At 36.5% G+C, this 21,988-nt stretch overlaps 3 protein-coding genes across 11 annotated transcripts in view; 2 read left to right on the forward strand and 1 right to left on the reverse strand.

Annotated features, from left to right (window-relative positions):
• Pif1A (PFTAIRE-interacting factor 1A) overlaps positions 1-4,028 on the forward strand; it is a 463,696-nt gene extending 459,668 nt beyond the window's left edge. For all 4 annotated transcript variants that reach the window (XM_067788419.1, XM_067788427.1, XM_067788408.1 and 1 more), the window contains one exon: positions 3,842-4,028. In XM_067788419.1, the coding sequence (XP_067644520.1) occupies positions 3,842-3,895 (54 nt within the window). In that variant the 3' untranslated portion in view covers positions 3,896-4,028. The remainder of the gene's footprint in view (positions 1-3,841) is intronic.
• Positions 4,029-6,093: 2,065 nt separating this feature from the next.
• On the forward strand, positions 6,094-11,230 carry Pif1B (PFTAIRE-interacting factor 1B). The gene is made up of 3 exons (XM_067788625.1): positions 6,094-6,434; positions 9,266-9,403; positions 9,469-11,230. Exons 1-3 carry the CDS (start codon positions 6,384-6,386, stop codon positions 9,769-9,771), a joined length of 492 nt encoding a protein of 163 aa, XP_067644726.1. The 5' UTR covers positions 6,094-6,383; the 3' UTR covers positions 9,772-11,230.
• Positions 11,231-15,209: 3,979 nt separating this feature from the next.
• Positions 15,210-21,988, reverse strand: part of js (jiangshi) — a 273,171-nt gene continuing 266,392 nt past the window's right edge. For all 6 annotated transcript variants that reach the window (XM_067788568.1, XM_067788525.1, XM_067788534.1 and 3 more), the window contains 2 exons: positions 21,452-21,573; positions 15,210-21,355 (listed from right to left, as the gene is read on the reverse strand). In XM_067788568.1, the coding sequence (XP_067644669.1) occupies positions 19,646-21,355; positions 21,452-21,573 (1,832 nt within the window). In that variant the 3' untranslated portion in view covers positions 15,210-19,645. The remainder of the gene's footprint in view (positions 21,356-21,451; positions 21,574-21,988) is intronic.

Genomic DNA, 21,988 nt, shown 5'->3' on the forward strand with positions numbered 1-21,988 from the left:
ATAGGTGGACGCCTTTTCGAGATATCGCCATAAAGGTGGACCAAGGGTGACTCTAGAATGTTTGTACGATATGGGTATCAAACGAAAGGTGTTACTGAGCATTTTCAGAGGGAGTGGGCATTAGGTCTATAGGTGGACGCATTTTCGAGATATCGCCATTAGGGTGGGCCAGGGGTGACTCTAGAATGTTTGTACGATATGGGTATCAAACGAAAGGTGTTACTGAGCATTTTAAGAGGGAGTGGACATTAGGTCTACAGGTGGACGCCTTTTCGAGATATCGCCATTAGGGTGGGCCAGGGGTGACTCTAGAATGTTTGTACGATATGGGTATCAAACGAAAGGTGTTACTGAGCATTTTAAGAGGGAGTAGGCATTAGGTCTATAGGTGGACGCCTTTTCGAGATATCGCCATTAGGGTGGGCCAGGGGTGACTCTAGAATGTGTTTGTACGATATGGATATCAAATTAAAGGTATTAATGAGGGTTTTAAAAGCGAGTGGCCCTTAGATGTATATGTGAAGGCGTTCTCGCGATATCGACCAAAATGTGGACCAGGTGATCCAGAAAATCATCTGTCGGGTACTGCTAATTTATTTATATATGCAATACCACTAACAGTATTCCTACCAAGATTCCATGGGCTGTTGATTTCGCCTTGTAGAACTTTTTCATTTTCTTCTACTTAATATGGTAGGTGTCACACCCATTTTACAAAGTTTTTTCTAAAGTTATATTTTGCGTCAATAAACCAATCCAGTTACCATGTTTCATCCCTTTTTTCGTATTTGGTATAGAATTATGGCATTTTTTTCATTTTTCGTAATTTTCGATATCGATAAAGTGGGCGTGGTTATGGTCGGATTTCGGCCATTTTTTATAACAAGATAAAGTGAGTTCAGATAAGTACGTGAGCTAAGTTTAGTAAAGATATATCGGTTTTTGCTCAAGTTATTGTGTTAACGGCCGAGCGGAAGGACAGACGGTGGACTGTGTATAAAAACTGGGCGTGGCTTCCACCGATTTCGCCCTTTTTCACAGAGTATAGTTACCGTCATAGAATCTATGCCCCTACCAAATTTGAGAAGGATTGGTAAATTTTTGTTCGACTTATGGCATTAAAAGTATTCTAGACAAACTAAATGAAAATGGGCGGAGCCACGCCCATTTTGAAATTTTCTTTTATTTTTGTATTTTGTTGCATCATATCATTACTGGGGTTGAATTTTGACTTAATTTACTTATATACAGTAAAGATATAAAATTTTTTGTTAAAATTTGAATTTAAAAAAATTTTTTTTTAAAAAGTGGGCGTGTTCTTCATCCAATTTTGCTAATTTTTATTTGGCACGTATATAATAATAGTAGTAACGTTCCTGCCAAATTTCATCATAATATCTTCAACGACTACATTATAGGTAGGTCCTAGGTACAAGTCATCACACTCCTCATCAATCTAGCCCGTTGATCAGACAATTAAATAAAATTATCTATTGATAAAATTTCTATTGATAGTCATAAGTAAGACCAACTGAACCTTAATCAAGTTATGCTATGCCTCACATTTTTAGAAATTTCACGCGCCAACTCTTTTATTGAATTGTTTGACCAACGCCCTAGATTGATGAGGAGTGTGATGACTAGTACCTAGGACCTACCTAATTATTTTCTAGCTTTTAGTATTATTATTACTTTATGTAAATATTGTTTTAAGTAAAACCGTTCGACTTAAAATTTGTTGTATGTTTGTTTAATGGTGTGTTCAGTTTATACTTATATTTAAGAATTCATGATTCATTCATTCATTCATCAATTATTATGTTTTCTAAGAGATACTGAAACAACATTACAAAATTGCCTGATGATTATGTTGGCGGTTTTCGAAATGGTTCCATAGCAATATGCCAGTAAATGTTTCATTCTTTTCAGTTTCTCTTAGAAAACATAATAATTGAAAATTCAATTATTATAAGCCGGTGTTAAGGTCATGAATTCTTAAAATTTTTTTTTTGTATTATTTTATTAATAATTTTTTTCGATCAATGTTGGATTTGAATTGCATGAGAAAAATTTTATACCCAAAATCTTCTTCGGTCGAAGGTTGACAACTGTTTACATTATTCAATTACAAAATCAATATTTGGTTGATTTCGGCACTTGATCTCATGTTACAAAATTTGAAGGCAGCCAACTTTTGAATCATATTTTTTCAATCCCACACAGGTTTGATCAATTTTACAATCAATTTCAGTTGCATGAAAATGATTAATAAAAATAAATGTAAGGCGCGATAACCTCGGAAGAGATCTCAGGCCGAGCTTCTCTTCCAATTTGCGTCATGCTCCTATTGATTTTCCCTACAAATCGGCCGGACGGGACCTACATGTTATATGCCGACTCCGAACGGCATCTGCAAGGAAGATGAGTTTTCACTGAGAGCTTTTCATGGCAGAAATACACCCGGAGCGCTTGCCAAACACTGCCGAGCGGCGACCCCGCTTAGAAAAATTCTAATTGAAAAACCTTGTTGTATATATTATGTATTATATTATGAAAATGATTGTTAACAAAATATCGACTCGCTCGTTCATATTGATCGCAATGTTTTGTAAATTATTTTAATCGATTGATTTTAACTTTAAGTAAAAGGATGTTTACATTGATCCATTTCTAATTAAATTTCGGATTGATTTTGAAGCTTGAATGGTGCAAACGGACATGCAATAATTGCATGCAACTATTGAATCAATTCAATATGCTGCGATTACTGCATTTGTTTACATTTGTATACTCATAAATCCCCCTTTATTCTGTTCAGACGACGCTTGTGAATAATTTGGAATTTCCTTTTTTCTACAATTTGTACTTAAAATTTTTGTATAGTGACTTAGTTCTTTCAAATAAATTACCAAACAAAATTGATCTATTTAAACGGCTGAACCAAGCGTATACCAATCAATTGCCTTCATGCAACGAAATTGATAGCGAATTTGATCAATATCAACAATTTTATTACCTGTGTTGTATGGCAATTATCCGGTTTCAAAATCAACAAAAAATTGATTTAAAAGTTGATCAATCAAAAATGTTTTCGACTTTCTATCGAAGGAGATAAAGTACATAGCAACCTTTATCTACAATAAAACATCAATAGATAATCTACGCGTTTGCATATGTTCCATCCCTGACAACTAGATTATTTTCTTTCAAATTTTTATTTTGTGGTTCCAATTAGAGATTACACTCTCTTTCTATGAAAACAAATCTGCATCTCTAAAATTTATTCATAATTACCGATTATCGAGGGGAAAAATTTATGTGGGAAATCTAGTTATGTAATTAACGATTAGGAGTTAAGTACAAAAATGAAGATAATTTCGTTATATGAAAACTAGGTCTTAGATAAAGATTTTAAGTAAAATATTTAAATTATAAGCTATCGGAATTGAAAACGGCAAAGTCACGATTTTTTATGGATTTTCCTTTGCTGATTGATCACAATTCTCCTCAGGCTCTTAGGTTCCTTATGGCATTTGTATATTAAGTTATCTGAATACTTTGGAGAGTTTTCTAAACATGAATTAAATAAAAAATAAAAGCGTACACATTTTTTTTTTTCACCCCCAATCTATGGTGGAATCACTCCAAATCGACGACAAACAAATTTCAAAAATTTTTTCTCTACAATTTTTTTATATTTCATTTGACACGGATAAGCGGACGAAATTTAAAAAATTCAAAATTATTGAACTAATTCGAAGATTTTGTCAAAATATTTTGTGTTCTCTAATTTGCGGTTTTCGGCAATTTGTCTATTGTATTTTACCATTTTTGTTTACAGGCACTGCAGAAAAGTGCTCCCAAACTGATACTCACCGAAATAACCCGGATCTAAGTAGTGCCGCTCAAACCATTAAATTACGTATAGAACCACATGCGCAATACGGTACAATGTCCTGCATTAATTATCCATCCAATTATCGTGTTATTATGGACACCAATGGACCTGCAAACCCACCCAACAACAACAAAAACAATAACGCCAATGCCAGTTGCAATACACAGCCGCCAACAGTGCCAGTACAACAGTTATCACCCGTGCAATATTCATGTCAACGTGGTTATCAACAACAACGACAACAGCAACAAAACCAGCATCTACAGCAGCAAACGCAAAAGCCGCAGCAACAACAGCAGCAGCAGCAGCAGCAACAACAAAATCTACAACGGCAACAGCATCAACATCAATCGATGCAATATCAGCAGGCACAGTATCAGCAACAACAGCAACAAGCTTTGCAACTAATACAAGAAAAGCAACAGCAGCAGTCTTTGTACCAACAACAGCAAGCTTTACAGCAACATCAAACTTTCTACCAACAACAACAATTTTTGCACCAACAGCAACAACAAGAGCAATCGTTGCATCGACAGCAACAGCATCAACAAGAATCGCAAGCCAACACACAACAGCTTCCCGAACCATTAACAACTAGTTTACTTGACCAGCCCACGGAAAACACGTCGAGCAATAGTAAATCAAGTTCACCAGTCTCTCAAACCTCACAACCCTCCCAAACCTCGCAAGCATCCCAAACCTCGCAAGCTGCGAGCGCCCCATTCACGGCACCCTACATTAAAAACTATTTTACTCGCTCTACATCCGAATCGGGTGGTCAATTGAGTTGTCGTTGTCCATTCGAAATTTCGATCTCCTCAGCACATACACCAGCACTGCCATCCTATGAAATACGCTTGCCTAGCGGCATGGCAGCTATGTGCATACCCGGCAAAAGTTCTGCAAGTGATGAAGAGTTCTACTCCCTGAGCTCGGCATCTTCGGAACGAGACGATTGTGCCGTACCCTTAACCGGAAACAAGTCGAAAGGTGGTAACACAAAGGGCGCAAAAAATGGTTTTGTAGATTGTGAATGTTCAACGCCGACTCCAGAGAAAAAACCTACCAATTCGCCGCCACGTAATGTCGCAATACTACAACTCTTGCGTGAGGTCGTACAATTAATCACTAAGGCAGAAGAGAATGGTAGTGGATGTGGCTGTGGGGTGGAAAAACAAGCAAAAATACGCAATATTGGTGCACTGGGCGAGGAGAAAGCAGCTGCAGATAATGGACCATTCAGTTCGGGCATTAAAATAACTTTCACTCCCAGTCGTAAGGGTACAAGTCCATCCGCTTCCAAAACTCAAACAGAACTGTCTGAATGCCAACAACAGACAATAGCACAACCTGTCAACATTCCACTACAATTGCCATGTAATCTCATCATCACACCAAACCTATTAACCTGTGCACCATGTGGCACTTGTGGAGGACAAATACCAAATGCACCACAAAAACCACAAAAACAGAAATTACCAATTCCAAACCGGCCTGAGCTGACAGAAAAATGTATCACGGCGAAACAAGAAATGTTACTTGCTCCGCCCAAGAGCCCATGTGAACCAACGAAAAAAATGTCATGTAGTTGTATTGGCGATCTAGAACTGATTGAAGAGATAGCGACATTTGCTTTAATTGCTGATACGAAAAAGTGTGGCGAACCATCTAGTCCGCCATGCGACACTTCTAATCGTTATGACGCAGGTACAGCTTACGAAGGTACTTCGGAACAGTGTGGCAGACCCTGCCCCGAAGAATGTATATGCAATCAGCCGTGTCTGTGTCCAGTACATGGTCTTTACTTACCACCAAGTGGACGTGACATAGACTCATCTACGCCACATGACTGTTCACAAACCATCGATGAAGAAGAAGTATGTGATTGTATTGAGGCTGAGGATACTGGTATTATTACGGAGCCAAGCCAAACTCAATGTTCTACAGCGCCATCAGGCACCACCAATGCTACGAAGAAAAGCGAGGGTAGCGAATGTTGGTGCTGTCATTGTCAAGCGATGCGTGAAAAACAAAATTGCTTGACACTTGCTACATCGGAGCAGGCGCGCGATCAAAGTAGTTGCAGTGAGCTGGTAAGTTTGTAGTATTGTAGTTTATTAATTTGTTGTAGTTTATAATTAATTAAATATAGAACTCATGAAAGGAACGAGCAGCGTTCATTAAATTCGTGTGAACTGGTCTAAGTTATTGCCGGACACTCGGATACTGATTGCAATTTTTGCCGGCTGATGCTCGATAGAGCGCACAGGAAAGGAGGCGGATGCCAACTACCCGATAACCGTCGATTTTCCTTGTGTCATCTTGCCAAGCAATCAGCAAAAATCAATCCGTAACCGAGATCAAATTTCTGTCAGCGTCAATGGACACTCCACAAAAAAACTGACTGCAATTAATTTCATGACGGATCCTAAATATTCGTATAACGCTTCATCTTTTATAGAAATTCTTTATCGACTCAATTATAATGGATTTGGATGCAATGGAAAAGGCGCGACGCAAGAAGCAAGCCGAACAGGTAATACGTTCGATAGTCGGGAGTAAAAAGTGTGGTCGGTATTTTGCAATTTCAAAAATGTTTATTGATGAGAGCGTGTTTGAGCTTTGAGCGAAATTTCAACTCAAATCTTGGTTAAATTGCAGCTGGTTCGTTAATTGCTTTGACACGCTCGCTTCACTATGTACAAGAGCCGACCTCTGCGACAAAACTCTTTTAAACACACTCTATTGAATGAATATGTTCACAATGGCTCTCAAGCATAAAAATCCAGCATTTGCTCAGACTCAATTCTTTAAGAAAACTTCCCAGCCATTGCTAGCTTTTTATGCACGACGTCCGATATCGCAAGTGCCGGTTAAGATTCGGTATAACTCAGGAAAAGATTGATGAACACACTATCTAAGGATGTGTGGATCAAAAACGTCCCACCTCCGTCGTCTACTAAATTAGTTTCTTAATCGACCGATCTAAATGAAAATCTAAGTTGCTTTCAGCTGTGCAATGCCAGCTTTCAACTAAGTTATGAGAGATAGATCGTTCTTCAAAAAGGTTTTGAGAAAAGTAATTCTTTAACTGCTAGCTTGTATATAGAACAGAATATTCGAACCTATTATTTAAAATAAAAATTTTCGGGAATTCATTGGCTAGTAGTAATTTGGAATCAAACCCTTCCTAATTAAGGCCCTATCTCATGGTAGCACAAGAATTTATACAATTATTGCTGTGATCATCATTAAAGGTGTGCCTGTAGAACGGTCAAATCGGTTACTGTATATCTATTATGGGTGTAAATCCCTATAACTTAGTTACACAATCTTAACGTCAAATAACACATCAAATATTCCTTTTGCCAATTATCCTCCTCTTTATTGCAGCTCTCACACTCCAGGTCTTTAATCGATTAATACGATGTTTCTTTTTCCCTTCGTCCACATATTTTTCTAGTATCAATTCCCTTCTTTCTTGTCTATTTTTGTCTGTACGTTATTCCAGCTCTCCACTGAATTTTTCTAAAATTCTTTCAAATCTTCGAATTTGACGCGTTGAGCCGCTTAACTTGAGCGCCATATTTTATCTCTATTTGTTACACGAAATCCGCTGTGCGATGTATTGCTGCATCTCTCTTTCATGTTACGTCGCATAATGGGAACTGGTATGAGAAGCTTCTGAGATATTACTAACAAGCAGATAGCGATGAGCTTCTGGGTAGCGTATAATTCCATGCTCGAAACTGAAGTAAAACGTATCTGAAAGGTTTTGCATGGATGAAATTCAGAGCTATTTCTCTAGAAGTTATGAAGGCCCTGAAATGTTTTTATGTCTACTAATGCGCCTGCCTCTGAGGTCTGTTATACGGAGAAAAAAACTAGATGATGCTTCATCGAAAACAAATATCCGTGGACCGAAATTCAAGAAATTGGTATCAGAAACGAAAAACAATCATCAGGCAACTGCTCTACAAGCCTTGTAGTTTTACCTAGCTTCTGGTGTGATTGAGTCACAAAGGCAATATCTACACATCCCGACATCGAAAAATTCAAACTTATAAAATATGCATTAGAGGTTATTGGTTCATATAGATTTGATCAAATTCAAAATAGTTTCGAAATCATTCTGGGTTCATTTAGGAACTATCTGCACATCCTTTCGCTCTTTTCACCGGGTAGCTTTAAAGTCAACTTTTTGCTGTTTCAGGACCACTACGTACGGGACTACTACGCGATCATTTTTGTACCATTGCGAGAAAACTGTATGATAATTTTTTGAATAAAATATCAATCGAGATTACACCGTAGTAGCTCCGAGATGGTTCCGAAACATACATATATCGGTTGCGAACTCGAGAACGCCCTATCTCAGAATATTTGAAGGTTTTTCAAAAAGACCTTATCGCATAATTTGTTTCAAAACGCTCTATCTCAGAGTTCTGCCACCTCATAAATTTTCTATCCAACGTCAATATGTATTGAAAATTTTTCTCAGATAGGACGTTTCTGAATCGGCGTGTTTGATATTCCACCCATCAGGTCTTACTAAAGGCTAGAATGGATCAGAAATTGATCGCTCAGAGTTTATCATAATTCCGTCCATTTGAAATCATCAACATATTGTGAATTACCAGTAACCAGACAGAAAGGAACCATAACACTCCTCCGCAAAGCAGGACGGTTTCGGTTATACCTTGTAGATATCGCCAAAACCCTTTCTACTGCGAAGGGTGATTCAGTTCCTGCTATTATAATCCTACTTGATCCTATGATACTTTTTGGGTTTACAAACAAACTTCTAAGTAGTATGGTTACTGGAGACCACTCTATATTCTGGAATCTTGCGCCTTGCAAGAGTCTTAAAAATTGTTCAAAATATGCAATGCTCATTCTAAGACAAGGCTTATTTTTGGAATATTAAGGCACGTTTACGAATCTTCTCGAAATTTTCGGAGTGTTTAAATTTCCACAAAGTTTATTGTATTTCTTTTCTGAAAAAAATTTTACGCTCATTATTATTTTTGAATTAGAACACTTGGCTGTCTGCTAGTAGTGTGAATGTAATGGTGCCCCTTATCTTATTTTGTGGCAAATATTTCGTGAAGAGAACACACAAACTTACAAGAGAGCTGAGAAGAACCGAAAGGCGTTATTATTTTCATAAAATATAACGCCATGAGTTAATGTTATCTAGGGCGTAAGGTTGTTAAACAACGGAAACTGTTTCAAGTTGAAACTGTGTATCTTGGCACATAAGTGGAAACTAACTGTACATTTTTAAGAAACATTTCACATATAACCTAATTTCGATTTAATATATTTTTATAAGGCAAAATAATCTTCTTTTAAAATTTTGTTTAGAATACAACACCAACACGAGCACGAGTATGCCCTCGTCAAAGCTTCCCCGTTACAATCACTGAAGTTTCCGAATTGGGCGCTTCCTCACTCTACGTTAAGTGGGTAATCCACGATTGTTGCGGTATTGGCGGCTATGAGGTATAGTTTTTTTTTCTAACAAAACTGTTATCTAAACTTTTCAAACTTGTTACGAATTCTTCCAGATCTACGTCGATGGTTACTTGACAAATCGTTATTTCCACTGCAATCACGAGGCGGCTGTTATTTGTGATGTGGATGTGACGCGACCACATAAGGTCGTGTTAGTTGCGCAGCCGAAACAAACCGATTACAATTGTGGCGATAGCATGGATAATAACGGTGGTAGAGAATTGATGCGTAAAGCGGATGCTGATAAAATGGATAAAAATGTGCCGGTGTCGGCATTATGGATGCCGAGTATATATTTGTATGATCCATGCGATATGAAGAGTGTACCAGCTATAAATCGGGGAACGGGCTATTAGATAATATGAACTGAAACTTTGGGGTACTGTTTTGAGAGCGCGAGAAAAAAATTTCAGGTAGATGTAAGAAAATTTTAAATTTTGATTCAACGCAATTTGACGGCACCCCTGTGGCATATGCTGAATACTCAGCGCGGAGTAGGTCAAATTATAAATGCGATAAAAACATCTGCATATTAAATTAAAACAAAAAAATTTGGGGGAAAATGTAAAAAAAAATTTTAAATCTCAATTAAAATTTAACCTTAAATCGAAACACATAAAAATGCTAGTCAAATAAAATTAAAAGTTAATATACTAAAAAACAAACAAAAATCACAAAACCACAATTGGGCGCAAATCATATAAGTAAACAAATAAGAAATTACGGTTGATAGAATTAGAGGTCTAAGAAAAGCAAAAATCATAAAATGAGCGAAGAAAGCCAGAAATGCCTACTATAAATGCATAGGAAAAACGCATTTGCAAAAACAGAACTTAACAAACAAAAAATACTAAAATTACAAGTTCTAAATAAAAAAAAAACTAGGTTATGTACGATAATGAAAGTTCCTAACTCAGATTTGATACATAAAATGCATACATTTAAAACTAAAACAAAAAGTAAAAATTGTCAAGTAAAAAAAAAACTCGAATGTTGAAATTCGAATGCTTTTAGTAGCAAATTTGTGTAAAAGGCGAGCATTGTTGGGAGACTTTCATAATTTGTCAAATCATTTGTGTCCTTTAACGATTACTTTTTTAATCCTTATGTAAAGCGTTGTTTAAATATTTTGAACTTATCTGTGTTTGTATGTATATATGTACGACGTGTATATGGGTAGGCGTCACATGCGCATACAATATCAGATGAGCGTTCAGAACCAATTAAATTGTGTATGTTTTAATAAATGTATGTGTACGTCTTGATAAAATAAAATGTAAATGTTAGTTGAAATTAAAAAAAGTGCCTTAAAATTTAATTACAAATTTGTATAAAAAGGAAGTAGAAGAAGAAGAGGAAGAGGAAAGAGAAGACGACAGAAGAAATGAAAAGCTACACAAAAAATTAAAAAAAAAAGAATACGCATAAAAGAATAATGAACATTAACATAAATTAAATTTCATTTATATTATTTTATACAACAAAAAAAAAAAATAATTTTTTTTTTAATCACACGTTTTATTTAATAAAATATTTTTTTAGAACAACAGTTTTATAAAGCGAAGTATTTGATGTATATTACATTTACATAAACAAAACACACAAAAAAATTAAAAACTTAATTCACAATTTTTGCTAATTTAGTTTATTTTGCACACACATAATTTAAGTTTTTTTAATATAAAAATTTATTTGCATATATTTTTAAGTTTGTAAATAATTAATTTTTGAATTGTTTTCTTTTAACGCAGAATAGAAGCAGAAAATAATTCTTAAATTTTTCTTTTCGAAAAATTTTTAAATTAGTTTTTTTTTTTAAATAAAAAAATATATATTTTCTTCTTAACACGAAGGTGCCTTAACATATATGCATAAAAAAACCTCAAAAACACGAAGACAATGCGTCCTAACTTGTAAATGCCTCGTTAACTTGAATAGATTATACCGAGTTTAAATGACATTCACGAGCTTTAGTGAATCGCCCTATTTTTTTTTTTCGTGTTTTTGATTAAAAATTTAATACTGTGTTGCCATTTTCCGCATTTTCGCTATATGTGCTCTCTTTTCATGTGTTGTAAATACATATTCATATTTATAATCTTTCAAATACTCATACTTAAAAAAAAGAAGAAAAAAATTAAAAAAAAAAATGTATTGCATTGTTATCTACATGAACTTTTTTTGTCTTTACATTTAAATTATGTTTGCTAATGCATTTCGTATATGGTAACATACCTAACTAATATACAAACATATGAAAAAACATATTTTGCATACATCTTTTAGAAAATGTACGCAGAATTGTATTACAAAAAAAAAAAAAAAAAAAAACAATTGAAAAAAAAGTCAATGCTAGCTAATGTCTTCAACACATGTAGAAACTCCTATATTTTTAAATAAATAAAAAAATTCTCTAGCGTATGTTTTTGCATGTTACCAATACATACACATTAAAAGTTTTACCATTTATATGAAAAAAAAAATTATACAAAAAATGCAAATACATATTATGAATTTTGCATATATGAAAAAAATGTTTTAATAAACTATTAACTACCTTAATATGAAACATAAATTTTTTGTTATTCTACATACTTACAAAATAGGAACGTTATAGGGCGCAGCTATTTTAAAGCTAGAGTTTAGCTTATACTAGTTATTTCGCATATGGGTTCCTGAGGGCAGATGAACTTGCAAAGTCTTGCTAGATGCTACGGAAGCTGTGGAAATGCATCTTCCACTAACTTCAATTGAAACTAACAGAATTTTGGGAAATTCTTATTATCTTCTCATTTTCTGTTAACGTTCGAATCTCTCAACTGACAAATAAATAACTCAAATATTCAGTATAACCAAACTACTCTTGGAGAGTACTTCACGATTGCAATTATGGCGTACTTCACTAAAGCGTGTTAAAGTCAAACTGATTGATTGTCGCTCGCACCGTTCTGCTCTTATACTCTCAGTTAGCTTCGTTGACCTATTTCTCCTAAGGTCTAGACTTTTCACGAACATGCCTTCTGGAAAAGTTGTGCAACATACTTGGTTGTTTAGCTATATACATATATATCTGTAGTTTAAGTTTTTCTAGATACATGCGTGTGTATGTGTGAGTAACAGCTTCTGCTCTTAGCTGATGTTAACGTGATGTGTGACTGTTTCTTTTTCTTCTTCGCTCTTATCTGCTGACTACAATGAGTATATGGAATAATAAGCTGCTGGTTATGTGTGTGAAATATTCTTCGTTGCCCTATATTGTCTTCGTGTTTATTTTTTATCAGCATAGTGGTGTTAGAAATGCTAATATTCGCTACAATATATATCAGTTTCCAGGAGATAGAGGTCACCAGCTGATACTGAAAACAGTGAACCTGCTAAATATGACAATAGATCACTGCGAAAATCTCGACACATTGGCTGCTTGGCCTACGTGCTGAGAAAATGGGAGACCCTTTCAAAATTTTAACATTTCCGGGAGCTGCGGCAACGTGGGCGGCAGCAAGGAAACAGTTCCTCACTACCTATGCAAATACCCAGCTCTAGCACACACTAGGTTTCCAACTGAGAGCAGTTATATGCTGCCGCGGCGTCAGAACGTTACATTTGGTTTGACCGCAGTACCCAATAAGCCCTCCTAGAAACAGGAGCAATCGATTCCAGGACTAAAAGGCGGCCCGTGCGCTACTTGCGATTTGGGTAGCACAGCAACTAACCAACCAGCAGGACCCTTTTGGATTTTCGCAGACATAAGTATGTAAGTAGATACCTTATACTAAACTTCTTACCGGAAAACATAGCAAAAATGTGTCTCAATCGTGACTATCGATGGTTTAGATGCTTTAACAAATGCTTTCTTATAGTAACTTTTAATATTAATAATGCTTCCACACAGCTAGTTATTCAAAAACTTTGGGTGTGTGGAACTCTTACCTGAAAACGGGTTTTCGCAGCTTTTTCAAAAACCGCCTGCTAAAATACGACGCAACAGTTGGATCAAAAAAGGTTATTTTTTCAGGTGGTGTCCCCAAGCGTGTGTGCGTCTTCTCACAAATGTTATGTACGACGGATTGTTGCTGTTAACTGGCTTACGGTACTAATAATTACATTCCTGCTCTATAGAGATGCAGACCACAGGCAGCCAGCATGACATCAAGTTCCTCACAGCCTACCGCAAGTGGTTCAGTTCAACCCATGTGATCTGAGTGATACCGGTGACAGTTGTCAGGGATACTGGAATAGCTCGATATACAGATTCTCGAAGAAATAAGTCTGTTGAAGCTTGGATCATTGTTGAATCAGCTCCTCATCTAAAACTTCTCAATTTTGGAAGAATGTATTAGGGAGAAGCATTTAAGTCCATAGATGTTGGCCAATGGAAAATGTTCAGGGAAACTATTAGAGAGAGTCGAAGCAAAGCCAGTGTTCATACCAAAGTATTGTTTAGAAAATTATGACATGGCGTACATTTGAAGAGAACACAAATAATGTAACAGAAGTAAGTTTCTTTAAAAAAACAATTTTCCAGAACAAATTGACCATATCTCGGCTGCCGTTTCAAAAAATGTTCTAACTCAGAAAACGCTTATATAACGCTCTATTGCAGAATATGTTTCAAAAACGTCCTATTTCAGAATATGTTTGAAGAACGCCTTAGCTCACAATTTGTTTCATAACCGACCTAGCTAAGGTAAAAATGTGTTGAATATGAGCTCAGTTAGGGTGGGTTTAAGAAAAATACTGCGAGGACGTTCTTCAACCAAATTCTGAGATGGGGCGTTATACAAAAATTTTATGAGATAGGGCGTTGTCGAAACGGTAGCCGAGATAAGGTAATATACCACTCAGCAATAGAAACTCACATGTTTTACAAGACTTGTATTTTTGTTAAAAGGGTCCATTGTGGAACAGCACTATACAAAAATTTGTCAACTGTAGTCAATATGTTCAAATCAAAAAATGTATGTATAAACAAGTACATATTTGAAAATTTAGCATTTATTATTATAACTACATTAGAACTATGCATTTAAAGTACTTAAACTTATCTGCATACAAATAGTTGAAACAAAAGCATAGCACAACATAGCATGTGTTTCTGATGTTGTATCTCATAATAAGGAACCAATTTATAAATATTTACAAGTATTCCACACTATTGGGCAAAGTGAAAAACGTTCAGATCAACGGTATTTCAGTGCTACTTTGAACACCAGTAAAAGTTGATTAAAGTTTTAACCCTCCCAAGTCGGCCACTTAAGCTGGGAAAGAGAGTATTAAAATGGCAAGGTTAAGCTCTAGTTAACTTAAGCCGGAGTTTAAACTCAACCTGAAAAATCGGGCAGAAGTTAAAAATTAATTAGTTGAAATCTTTGAAAATTTAAAAAAAGTACTAGGCACTAAATACGGCCGACCTTACTTCCAATTTGCGTCCAGCGACTTTTTAATATTGTTCACCAACTTGCTGGGCTCGACGTATATGTTTTATGCCGACTCAGGCGACATCTCAAAGTATATTCGTTTTCGCTCAAAGAACTTTCATTGCAGAAATGCACTGGGAGTGTTTTCAAACAAATGCATAGTGGCGACCCGGATGCACATTTTTTTTCCACTTAAGCTAAAATTTGAAATAACAATGATGGAAGTACAGCAAACTGGATGTACTATAATATAGATATACCATATTCTGAGTTATATATAAAAAATCTTTTACATGCTGTATTTTTACGTTACTTAAATAATGAATTTGCGATATGTAGTTACGATTTCTTAAACTACCTATTTACATTTTTTATAATATAATATAATATAATAATTGTTTTCTTAGTTACGAAGCAGAATGAATATTCAAAAAATTAAATAATAACACTGTGCAACAAAATTCTTTTTTGTAATCGGCAGTGGCAATAGACTGAAAGCGTTTGCTTATGTTTACTGTTATTATTACGATGATTTTAAATTAATAAGTATGTCATTTCCAAACATATGTTCATATCTCAACCTAAGTTTCTCCCCACCAAAACTTACCAAAACTAAAATACCACCATGGAAACTTCACAGCAAGATATTGTGACGAATATTAGCAACACTAAGGGATACTATCATCTCTAAGCCGATACTGAGCAGTGACTTGTATGCACATAACCAAATTAATTATTATGTCAACACATATGTCCATACAAGCAGCGGAGAGCAACGCACAAACACATGCATATATGTGAGATACTCCGAAAAGTAGGCAATAATTTGGGCAAGTATCACTCACATATACACGCGCATATGAGAAGCTATACACGTGCATCTGTAGTTATAATTTTATAGCTGGTAACTCAGTAAATTCTGGTAACACCTAGAAGCATGGAACGAGGAAATCGAAGAGCGCAATCTGAGCTACCAGCAATGAGTTTGTTTTAAGCACGCTATCTGTCGAGAAGTAGTAGTATTGTGAAGTACTTGAATAAAGGTCATTTTGCATTATTGAATAGTAGAGTTATTTATTCAACAGATTGTTGATTCGAACGTTAGTAGAAGGTTGCAAGTAAGAGGAATTTCAGTAAAGTCGTTACACTATTTATCAACGAGCTGACACTCCCATGTAAGGACAGTTCATCGCAATCGGCCTTTCAAAAACTATATACAAGCATCGTTTCTCCACTGAAACAGGAAGGTTGGAAATTTCTTTTTACTGATGGATCCAAACAAAATGTGGGCATCTCATTTGCTGTGACGGACGTTAACGCAGGCCCACGGCTTACTATCTCAGTATGCAAACATATTTGACGCTGAACTACAGGGATTACTTTCTGCACTACAACTAGCACAGACAGTAAATCAGTATTTACAGCTACAAAAAAGTTCCAATTAAGAGAGGGCCCCTCCAACAGCTACTTATGAGTATGTCACCGGAAATAAAATTGATGTGGATCCATCTCATTCAGGTATCCCGGGTAATGAACAAGCGGACCAAGCTGCAAAATCCACTTTTAAAGACTGTCTTCATTTCCATATGCCATTTAGTGTAAAATCAATAAAAAAACTACTTTTCTAACGCTCTACATAAAAGTCTTAAAGATGAATGGTCAACCTACAGACACCCATACAAAGTTATAAACCCCCTCGGTGTTTCGATCAAACTGCCAACTAACACATCTACTTGGGCGAACAAATATTTTGTACACCTTAGACTAGGCCATACACTTATAACTCATGAACACCTTCTTCAATCAACATCTCAGCCCATATGCCATTATTGTAACAACTACAACCTAACTATTCAAGACATTCTAGTAGATTTCCCAGCTCTGCACGCTCATCGCATTCAATCGTTTCAGGGACAAAATCCACTCCAATTTATCCTTCCGAATCCTTCAGAAACAAATGTAAATCTAATTGGAAAATTCTTAAAACGCATTAATATATTTCACTTAATTTAAATATTTGCAATTAGATACGTACACATAAACATAGTATTATAGATTATGACTAAGCCGATAGCCTTGGTAACTTGTGTTTTCGAGTTATTTTATAATTTTAATTGTGGATAACTAATAAATAATAATATTAATAAATTAATAGGATGAGTCATGAAAGATGAAAGGTTCAATTCGAAATACAAAAATCTATATTCGGTTTTACTAACCATGAAATCTTCGATCCTGAGTACTCCTTTAGCAGGGCTTCTTTTGACCATCGACAACTGCAAAACATTTTCTACACAAATATTGGCGGGTAGAAGAAAAGTAAAGTCCTCACTTATACCCGTCCTGCTATATGGTGCAGAAGCATGAACCATGACAACATTCGATGAAGCGGCTCTGGGAGTGTTCGAGAGAAAAGATCTTCGAAAGATTTGTGGCGCTCTACGAGTTGGCGACGGCGAAATAAAATGATAGGCTGTATGAGCTCTACGCAGACATCAACATAGCTCAGTGGATTAAAACGCAGTGGCTACGCTGGCTAGGCCATTTTATGCGAATTAAAGACGACGCTCTGGCTAATAAAATGTTTCTATCGGAACCCGCCTATGGAAGCAGAGGAAGAGGGCGGTCCCCACTTCGCTGGAAGGGCCAGGTGGAAAACGATTTAAACTCCCTTGGTGTGCTCAATTGGCGCCGCCAGTTGGCCAAGCGAAGAAGCGACTGGCGCGCCTTGTTCGACGGTCATAACCGTTTAAACGGTTAAACTCCAATTAAGTAAGTAAGTAAGAAGAAATTAAACCTTGTACATATGTAAATACTAAGGCGTCGAGTTCCGAACATCTTTTGCAATCCGCTGGTTTCGGTATTTAGAAAAGCACTCCCAGGAAAACGGGACTTTTCAGGATTATCCAGAGGCTGATATTTTTAAATATTGATTCAATAATAATAATATATAGCGTATACGTATATAAGTAGTATAACAAAAACATGTATTTCAATCCGATGCTTTAAAAAACTTCTAATCAAATCTTATAAACAAATTAAAAATTAGTAAAGGGGCTCAGTAATTTATGTATTTGTAGCTGAAAATGTTAAATGGTGTATGCCCAATAATGCGGCTAATATCTTATATCGAATATAATACTCGGGTGTCATCCTCATTAAACATTCATGGCTTCAATAATACAAATAGGCAGAACAGAACACTAGCTGGCAACATGGAACGGGGCACGTTTTTAGCGCAATACTTTAGAACAGTATAAAAAAATTTACTTTTAAGGCTTGTTACCTTCAAAGTTGTAAAAAATTCCAATCATTTCGACGTACAATCATCGGTGCCCCTGCTCTGTTGATTGCAATCAAATTTGTTTACTTATTTTGTTTTTGTAAAATTTACAATATCAATTTACAGTTAAATATTGCAATCAAATTTGGTTACTTTCATGTTACAGTCTGCAATTAACTTGACTGTAAACACTGCGCTTGCAATCAACATGATTGACTCAGAGTACACCAGCCCCGCAGTGGGATAAACGTCATTTGGTTCGTATTCATTCAAACAAACTTTACAAAATAATCAAAACGATTGTATTTTTGAGATTAATTGCAATACCAATGGTTGTAGCCGAGACACACTTGCAATCAATTTATGATTGACACAAGAAAGTGTTGCAGTCAAATGCATTCAAAAGATTATAGATTGTATTTTTTATACAAGCGATCATTGTACAAACAACAACTGTAAACAAAGCTTGACTGCAACCAAATACTCAGAATTGGATATAGATTGCAATATTGATTGCAGCTTATGATTTATTTCAAATTTGATTACCCAACGAGGTAAAACTGTTTTTCATCAAAAAATATCTTATGATGTTATATCGCCGTTTCTTAAGAAGATTAAAACGTTTCAATATTCACGTGAAAAACAAAACAGTTCGTTATTTGCATAGAAGGCTAATACTGTTTTCACATAGAAACTTAATGATCTCATTTCACCTGCTAATGAAATCGTAAATTTTTTGCTTTCACACAGAAGTAACTGCTCGATTAGTATGAAGGATGAGACAGACAATCATGGCGGAACGATACAAGGTGGGAGCATGGTGACATACCTACAAACAAAAAAAATTCCATGTACTTGTAAATTCGATGGACAAATGTCAAAATCGTACTGCGCCGGTAGTTGATGTATCAAATCGAATAAAAAAGGTTATAATCAGCTGTTCCATGCGGCCACCTTGTATCGTTCCGCCATGCAGACAATGACATTTGCTTTGACAAATGACATTTTTAAGCACTGAACACACCAAAAACTAAGAAGCGGAAACGGAAGCGGAACGCTGCCAACAGAGTTGCATTGTACTTTTGACTTCATTAGGCATTCGATTAGCTACTAATGAAATAATAATAGATTCGAATTTTGCAGGGAGGATTGAGCTTAATAAGCGTCTTAATGTAGAAAACTCACTTTATTATTCAATAAGCCGTCTGTGTGAAAATACTATAACTCATTTCGCTTATTCGCCTCGAAAACGAAAACGATTAAACATGCTACTCTTCCACGCAACTAACGAACTGTGCTAAACTTGGCGAGTACTTTTACTATCTTCGTATATATCATTTTGTTGCACAGTGTTATAAGCTAAGTTTTCAGAAAAATACAAAAGTAAGGCTGCAATTAAACTAAATAAAAATTTACTGTGCTATCTATTGTCTTACATTGCATTGTAAATTTTATATATTAACTCGTTTAAATACTAAATTCTCGTTTTAATCTACATATAAAAAAAATATTCAAAACTCCGCACGTCTATCAACGTATGCATGGCTCACATGTGCCTGGCTTTACAAAGGCCGGATGACATTCAGGACATTTTGGATTTTCACCAAACCAATGTTTATGCTTCTCTGCTTCTTCGTCTTCTCCATTGTCATCATGCTCTGGTATCTTTAATTGAAATGAGTTATAGGTATCTGTAGACAGGTAACCGGTGCGACCATTCGGTTCCAAAGGAAATAAATATTCAGGCACCGAGTAATCTTTACGTAATTGTGTAATATCTGATGTTAGTGTAGCCACTGTATCTGAACGATCGGTTGCTACAGCACTACTCGTTGCCGCTGTGGATATAGGCTTTTCAGCATTTACACGATGTACGCTATTTGGTTGGCCGGTCTCTTTTATAGAACGTGAAATATGCGTACGCGTAGCTGGACTGCTCTCAGTTGATGTGTTCACTACAAACTGTGTTTGCTCAAACATGTTCGAGTTGCTGCTTGCGCCAGTTATCGTATTATAATCGATTATTAATTCAGGATATTCACGTCCATCCACACCTATTGGTGGATCCAATTTTGGTGGCTCGAGGCCATTTGAGGGCACTTTCCATTCATAATAGATTGGTGGACCCTGTGTTGTGGCGATATCGTGTTGTACATATTCTTGGAATGGCGGTAAAAGCTCTTTAGATGGCGTCTTGACATCGCTGCGTGAGGATGCGTTGGTTGTATTCGTGAAGGAGGTGGGTAAAAGTAACTGATTTGTTTTTGGAACGCTGTAGTCAAAAGGTGAACTCTCCAAATTCTGTGTTACAATTGTGGTCTGCGGACTCGGTGTGGGTGATTTAAAACCTTGAGCTGGTGTTGGTGTGCGTCCGTCTTTTGTATTTACATTGAAACCATTTTGAATCAAATTATTTTGACTACGTCCACCGGAATTTGGTGCTTCTGTAGTAAAACTGCCAATTGGTGCGGTGAAAGGTTTGCCTGCTAGAGTAGTGGGACGGTTGGGTGGTGCCACTGGTGTGGTCGTTGCAGATTTGATAAACGCAGGTGATGAGGTAAATGGTGTAGCAGCTGAAGCTCGTAGCGGTGTTTGAGTACTCAGCGTATCGTTTTCATTATAAATCGGGTAAACGAATGGTGGCTCATAAAATTTCGATGGAATTTTTACAGGTAAGCTTGTCGTTACTGCTTGCGTCGTCGCTATGGTGGATGTGTATGTAGTTGTTGCTATGGTGGTAGTAGTAACTGTAGGCGCAGTTGAAGGTACAATGCTATAAGTCACTTTGTTTAACCTATTTTCAGCTTTGCCACTCGGTTGCTCAGCAGAATTGAAATCAGCTGATGTATTGTAACGTGTACTGTGACTTGTACCCAAATCATCATACTCGTTGGACTGATGACGCTGATGTAAAGCTGCGCTATTCAAACGATTGATTTGTTGTTTACGTGTTGCGGTTGTGCTGGTTGCAGCGGCAGTCACTTTTGGTCGTACGCGTGTTACCGTTGTTCTGGGTGGCGGCTGTGGTGTTGTCTTTGGTGGTATAAAACGCACATTTTCGCTGGCGCTTGGTAAATTGGTGTCATCCGCGGTTTGCGCTTCATATGCCGGCGGAAGTATGTTGCGACTAGGTGGCGGAATTTTCCAGTGTTGTTGACCTGGTTGCGCAATATTATTTGATTTATCTTGTGCTTTCTCTGTGTTGAGATCCTGTATTTGATTTTGCGTTGCGGAAAGTTGCTGTGGAGTAAGCAAGAAAGATAAGGATTGGACAATTTATTTAGGAAGTCTTAAAATCTTAAGAAAATACAAGCAAATTTTTGTCTTCGTACATACCTTATATTGATTTCTGAAAGATTCTCCTGAGTAGTCTGGTGCATAAGGACGATCGAGTAGGTCAGGACGTGGCGTACGTAGGCTAGTTTCCTCATCGTTTACAAAAGGTTTGTCACGTTGACCTAGAAAGGAAAACAGGACGGGAAATAAATACCAATCAATAAGTGCCTATAAGTTAAAACAACAACTGGCCATGTTAGAATAGGAATCGTGCTAGCCTACATGCAAGAAGGTGTTAGGTTAGGTAAGGTTCAAGTGGCTGCCTCCGCTGTCCAAGCGGAGACTCACGTAGGCCGTTGTGGCCCGTTGTGCTACCACGCGGGGGGTCCCTATTTCTAATTTCCCTACATCCGAAGAATGTTTAGACCCCAGTGAGGCTAAACCAGCGCGTTTGCCTGATGAAACGCAAGATGTCGTTTGTGTGTGCAGATTCAAGCTCCGCAAGACCCTCAAAGGAGTGCCTGTGGAGGCATCGGTACCTCGTTTCTGACAGTGCGGGACAGTGGCACAGATAGTGATCTACGCTTTCTATCTCCT

Source organism: Eurosta solidaginis, chromosome 1 (genome assembly GCF_040869045.1).
Source record: "Eurosta solidaginis isolate ZX-2024a chromosome 1, ASM4086904v1, whole genome shotgun sequence".
Taxonomy (NCBI): Eukaryota; Metazoa; Arthropoda; class Insecta; order Diptera; family Tephritidae; genus Eurosta; species Eurosta solidaginis.